A 6,298-nucleotide genomic window follows, 5' to 3' on the forward strand; every position below is an offset into this window, starting at 1 on the left:
TGCCACAGTAGAACTTGACCCTGTATTCTCTTCATTCGTGACAATGGGCATGTCGGTCCTGCTGAAGGCCGAGGACTGTAGAAAGGTCTTTAGAAAAGATGGCCTCCTAATTACATGTTTTTGGACAACAGATCCTTCTATCCATTCATTTATGAATTCGCAAATATTTTCTAGTCATATACTATGTGCATGATTGTGAGGGCAAAAGAGGTACATTATTAAATATAAGACAGTTCTCTCCCTGGTGGAGAATGCTGGTACAGTAATGTCTGAATAGATTATGTGATAGAAACAAGTCAATTAAAAATGTTTAGACTAATAGAAGGAAGATTACTTAAGGTTCTGAATGAAACAGTTTGTTTAGTTTCTTTTACATACCCTGAGTGCACTGGCTAAGGGTAGAGTTGGTCTTGTTTTATAGACGAGATGATGAGGCCTGAAGAGATACAGACACTGCCCTTACTACCGCAGGTAACTGATGGTAGGGTCTCTTTCAGCTAGGTTCTTCTCCTTCCAAAGACCGTGGGCATTCTGTTGCATATTATAGCCATCTTAGAAATTTGTCTTGTCTTGTACTTACTGTAATAAACATTGCTTACATTCTAGGATTCAAAATACAACCAAGGGTAACTTGTATTGAGATGAAATACAAATAAAGCATTTAAGTTGCACTGGTACACATGCAGAGAGAGAAGGGGTTTTATTTCCCTAAAACCTTCCAGGAAATGTGCTAAATTAGTAGAAAGGTAATTGTTACCTTGTTTGTTTTGGTGTGTTCTTACCATGAGTTACATCTTGTATTGGGTCAGTTAATTTTAGTGTTTAAAAAGTGAGTGCAGATACGTATTAGGTAGTTAAGTTTGGTTCTAGTAGACAAGGGCTCGCTTTGTGTGGAGTCACTCTACTGCCACCAGATTGTTACTTCCTGACTACTTGGACTAAACTGTGTTTAAAAAAAAAAAAAAAAAAAAAAGATATCTACATGAGGTTCACACACTTTTAGAAATTTTCCATACTAGAAGCTCTAAAACTCATGTGTTCAATATGCTTGACGGCCAGGAGGCAGTCTATTTTGGATGTGTGGGTTGCCTTTTTTTTCAGCCAGATAGAAAAATGGCTGTTCCCTGTGCATGATACATTTGACCTTGAAACTGTCTTCTGCCCAGCTATGGTAGTGGTAGAGGTGTTCCTATGAGGAATAAAAGATGATGGCTTTTCAGTGTGAGATAAATGTGTGTATACTCTGAATGTTTAAGCTGTTTGAAATATTGTTGACTTTATTCCACCCTGAGCTCTGAGGCTCTGCACCTTGGTTATAGGAGGGAATTCTGGTAGTTTTTAGTTTGAGTTTTTGTTGTGTCTTTATATTTAAAAAATAAGTATACTGTTTCATTTAAAACTATATATTCTTGATTTTCCTAAAATTTCAGTTTTAGAAAGGGATGTTTTAGCAGCCCTCTGTTCTCTTTGTCCTTATCTAGTCTACGTTTCAGAGTTTGCTGTTTTCTCAATTGCTCTTTCTCCTCTGAAGTAAAACAAAGTGGGTATCATTATCCTCATTGTATAATTAGTGGGAGACTCCGATAGACATAGAGATTTGTGATTTTTACCAGAGTCCCATGGCATTTTAGAGCAAGAGGGGACTTTAGAGGTGGTATTTCTTTAATGATTGGTACATGTACATACACATGTACACATACACACATACATGTATAGCAGAAAATACAGACTCGGAGAAATCACATGACCTTCCTGGAGTTGTCATTTTTGGTCTTTCTTCATAGTTCTGTTTTTTTGTTGTTGTTGTACTGTTTTTTTCTTAACTCTACTCAGGTTCACAGCTAATTCTTGGTGGTTTATTGGGTAGCTTTTGTTTGTGCGCGGAGAATTCAGTGGATTTCAAACCTAGGTATCAAGTGTCTATAATTACTTTAGTCAGGTCTAAAATGTAATGGATGTAATTTGACTACGAAATTTGTGTGTAGAAAATGAACTCTTTCTGAGTAACCCTCAAGTAAAAAGAAGTTATTTGCATACTTTTATGTGCCCAAATATTCTTCCGAACAGCTCTGTAAGGTAGGTGTCATTTTTATTTTACAGATGATAAAGGTTCAAGGTCATAGACACTCATTGACTCATCTATGGGCTCAAGTTTCTCATAGAGGTTGTGCATTAGAAAGATGATGGGATGTTAGTTCTTATTTCTCTCAGTAATGAAAATGTGTTATTTTTAACAGGCAAAGGGTGTTGTGAATACAGCTGTGTCTGCAGCAGTCCAAGCTGTTCGGGGCAGAGGAAGAGGAGCTCTAACAAGGGGAGCTTTTGTTGGGGCTACAGCTGCTCCTGGCTACATAGCTCCAGGTAGGGTATAGCTTGTAAGAGGTTTGCCTCCTCTTCTGGGCTTTGAAGAACAGTATCTCCTTTATTTTCCAGGGTTATACACGGTCCCTGGAAACGTAATACAGGTGTAAGATGGGTGTGCACGGAAATTCAGAAGAAGAAAATCTACAGAATGTCATAGGTTTTCTTGTGGAATCTGCTGAGTGACTAGAGGCATTCTGGAGGGAGGTGACAGATGAGGAATATTGCACTTGGTTGAGAGGACATATTTTGATTCATTATCAAAATGAATACTCCAGCTAACAAATACTCCACAGATTGAGGAGTGTGGACATGTGAGCAGGGTGCATTCAGCGGGGACATGTAGAGGATGGTTGGGTGTAACAGGAGAGGAAAACTGCTGATAAGAGACTCCCTCATTGGGGTGAAGCCTAGCATTAATAGCTTTCTTTAACTCAGTGTTTGGGATCCAGCAAAGGTCTACAGAAGTACAAAAAGAGAAAAATGAAAAAAAAAAAAAAAAGGAAACTTATTTATCCAGAGCTTACTATATACAACAGGTACTTTGGCATAAATGATTTCACTTAATTTTTTTTTTAATCCTCACAGTGTTTCCTCAGGTAGAAATTATTTCCATTTTCTAGGTGAGGGAACTAAGGTTTAATGGGAGAAGGCAGCTAGCTCAGTCTGAGACATGTAGCGAACAGCAGAGTCGAGATTTGAATGTAGGTGTTTGCAGTTCTAGAGTTTATATTCTTTCCATTTCACCACATGGCTTGAGGGAGATGGGGGAAAAGATGCCCTCCTTCTGCCTTCTGTTCTAATACGTCATTTCAGCAGTAGATGTAGAGCTGTCTCATTAAAGTCAGGTCGTCTGCCATATTGAACCTATGGAACTTTTCACTTAACAAGTAGACTGCTTGTAATTGATCAGGGTGAAATTTTCATAAGGATTGGATCTTATACCATCATTATTTTTTTATGTAATATTGCTAAGAAGTCCACTTAGATTGTGTGTGTGTCCGCTTTCTTCTTTCTTTTCTTTTCCTTTCTTTTTTTCTTCCTTTCTTTCTCTCTCTCTCTCTTTCTTTCTTTCTTTCAGAGTTAGAATAGGCTATTTGGGAAGTTCTGTGGATTCAGTGGTTTTGGACTTATACTTGTAGGAATTGTCCCAGTAGGGGCAGAGCTCAAAGATGTGTCATGGAATGAATATATTCACTCATTGAAATACCATGTGCCTGCTTTGGGAGTTTACTGTGTGCAGCTTATGATCTAAAGGTGAGACAGGCCAATCAGATAAGTCACTCACTTATCAACTGAGAAGGTTGTGATGAAGGACAAGGGTATGTTCTGTGAGAGAATGTAACAGAGAAGCTGGGTCTAGGATTTGGGGCCTGAAGGCCTTCCCGCAAAGAAGTGACACTTGACCTGAGCTTTAGAGAGTGAGGAGGCATTAACTTGGAGAAGACTAGGGTGGACAAGTGTTGTCCACAGAGGGAACAGCATGTGCAGAGACCCTGTGCTGCTGGGCCAGGGAACTCGGCTGGTGAGGATTAGAGGACGGCCAAATGTCTGTAGTGTGGAGAGCACTCTGTGTTTTGGGTGGGGGCTGGTGGGGAGAGACCCAACAGGGACAGGGAATGATTTGAGCTAAAGCTAGACACTCAATCCCAGTCCTGGAGGCCAAGGTGTGGATTTTGGCCTTAGAATGCTAAGTGTAGTGGGAAGTCGTGAAGGGCTCTAAGGAGAGAAGTGACAACATCAGACTTTTCTGTAAAGATCATTGTCTGTAGTGTGAAGAATAGACTGTAGGTACAGAAGTGGATGTGAAAAGACAAGTTAGAAGGTTCTGGTAAACTCATAGCTCAGGCCAGAGACAGTGCAGGTATCTCCAGCGGGTGCAGGGAAGCAGATGGGTGGCAAGAAGCAACCGGATTGAAGACGTGCTGCAGAAGCACAGTTAATGGATTTAATGTGGAGAATGAAAAAGAGGGAGGTTTCAAGGATTTCTCCCAGCATTTTTAGCAAGAGGAACTGGGTCACTGAGTGTGCCGTTGAAGGAGACGAAGAATGCTGAAGGATGAGAAGGAGGAAGGGGGATGGGAGAGGAGAAGGCGCATCGGGGTTTGGTTCCATTGATGGGTCCCGGATTAAGACACTCTTCTTTGCATCCCACTGTTTGTACTGATATTTCATATTCTTTTGCCTCATCTGATCATTATTTAAAGAAAGCAGCTTTTATTAATAATAGGCAAATTATTGAGATGAACTTTCTAGCCTTTGATTGCATGTTCAGTGGGGGCTTTGTCCATTTGGGAGTGTCTGCGGTCATGTGGTCAGGGACGCTTACCTCCCACCCATCACCTAGTGGCAGTGGTCGTGAAAGGCTTTGTGTGTGTCTGCTTGTTGCCAGGCTCGTTGGCTCAATAGTAGCTTTTCTCTTATGTCATCACATTGACCTCTGTGAAGGGCCTGTCTCGTGAAGCTTTTAAAAATGAAGTTCTTTTATAGCCCAGAGAAGATTCAGATTAGGTCAATTAGATTACGAATAGGTTATATGCCATTTGCAGAGTGTATTCTTGCAGCAGGGACTATAGTAAGTGTTTTTACATACATTATTTAATTACATTCCCCTGCCAACTCAATTACTGTGGAAGACTGTAAGGCTCAGAGCGGTGAAATAACAGGCACAAAGTCACCTTGCTAGTGAAAGTGAAGTTGGGGTTCAAACCCCACAATCTGATCGGTGGCTAGCTTAGTGGTTTTAGTTTCATCTCTCTTTAAGTAGGTTTTGGTAAAACCCTTGAAACTGTAGCCTTAGTCATCCAGCTAGGTACCTTTTCCTGGAATAGATTTGATATGCAAACTTTTTAAAGTATTAATTTCTCTTTTGACCTCAGTTCCTACAGCATATCTCCTGCTGCCTCTTTTAGCTGCATTGTATCCTCTTGAAGTCTAAGATTTAGGGAAGCACTAAAGACTACAATTAAGACTAAAGACTAAGGCTACATTGTATCCCCAGTTTTATGTGACTTAAGTATAGACTGAAAAGTGAAAATTTCCATCTCTCAGGAAATGTTTCCGTTAGTCCCTAAAAGCAGTTTTTACTTATTCAGCATATATTTGAGTGTTTTGTTTCAAGCAAGAGATTTGGAGCTGGGCATTAGAAGATGACTAGCATCTGCCCCAGTGAATGCTTGAAGGTCATCTGGGGTAGGAACAGATGCTTGCATCAACAATGTACAACATGATGCAAGGTGTAACATTGGTTGGGGGTGGGGTACAAAAAACAATAAACCCAGGAAACTTCACAGAGGAGGTGATATTTGATCCTGATCTACAGGATGCATTGCAGCTGGGCAGCTAGAGAAGGGGGGGGGGAATCCTTGCAAGCAGCAGAAATGATTATAGAAAAAGGGCTTGTAATGTTAAAAAGGCTTGATTTGTTTTTAGGTACAGTGTGAAGGGCCCATGTAGATTTTGTTCTATTTTAGAACCCAATTTTCCCTGAAGATTTACCCAAGCAATTTAGTATTTATATTTTTAAAGTTGTTTTATTGAAAGATTAAAGATTGTGGCTTCTCTTAGCACAGTATTTCTAATCCCTGCAGCACTATAGAGTAGCTTGGAAGATTTCTCATTTTACAGGCATGAAAAGGCAACTCAGAAGTTAAATGTTTAAGGACATATAAGAAACCAATGCCAGAACAAATTGGCTCAAAAACTTCTCTGTTCTTCAGACTTGTTTTTATTGACAGTATGAGCCTTTTTCATAGGCACCAGAGGCTAATGTCAGTTTTGCCAACATTTACTGAGAGACCCTGTGCTGGGGCCAGGAATTCAGATACCAGGAGACGTGGACCTTGTCCCCGAGCCCACAACCCGATCTGCACTTGAGACTTCAGCCTGTCCTGTCACTGCTTTCTCAAGAGACCTGGAAAGTTGTGCTTTCCAGCTT

General features: G+C 40.3%; 1 protein-coding gene across 3 annotated transcripts in view; it reads left to right on the plus strand.

The window, feature by feature from the left end:
• Window positions 1-6,298, plus strand: part of STRBP (spermatid perinuclear RNA binding protein) — a 131,456-nt gene that overhangs the window by 118,608 nt on the left and 6,550 nt on the right. For all 3 annotated transcript variants that reach the window (XM_073905773.1, XM_025888534.2, XM_025888535.2), the window contains exon 16: window positions 2,238-2,361. In XM_073905773.1, coding sequence (XP_073761874.1) covers window positions 2,238-2,361 — 124 coding nt within the window. The remainder of the gene's footprint in view (window positions 1-2,237; window positions 2,362-6,298) is intronic.

Source organism: Callorhinus ursinus, unplaced genomic scaffold (assembly GCF_003265705.2).
Source record: "Callorhinus ursinus isolate GAN/ISIS: 27379988/994484 unplaced genomic scaffold, GSC_fseal_2.0 scaffold24, whole genome shotgun sequence".
In the NCBI taxonomy this organism is placed as follows: Eukaryota; Metazoa; Chordata; class Mammalia; order Carnivora; family Otariidae; genus Callorhinus; species Callorhinus ursinus.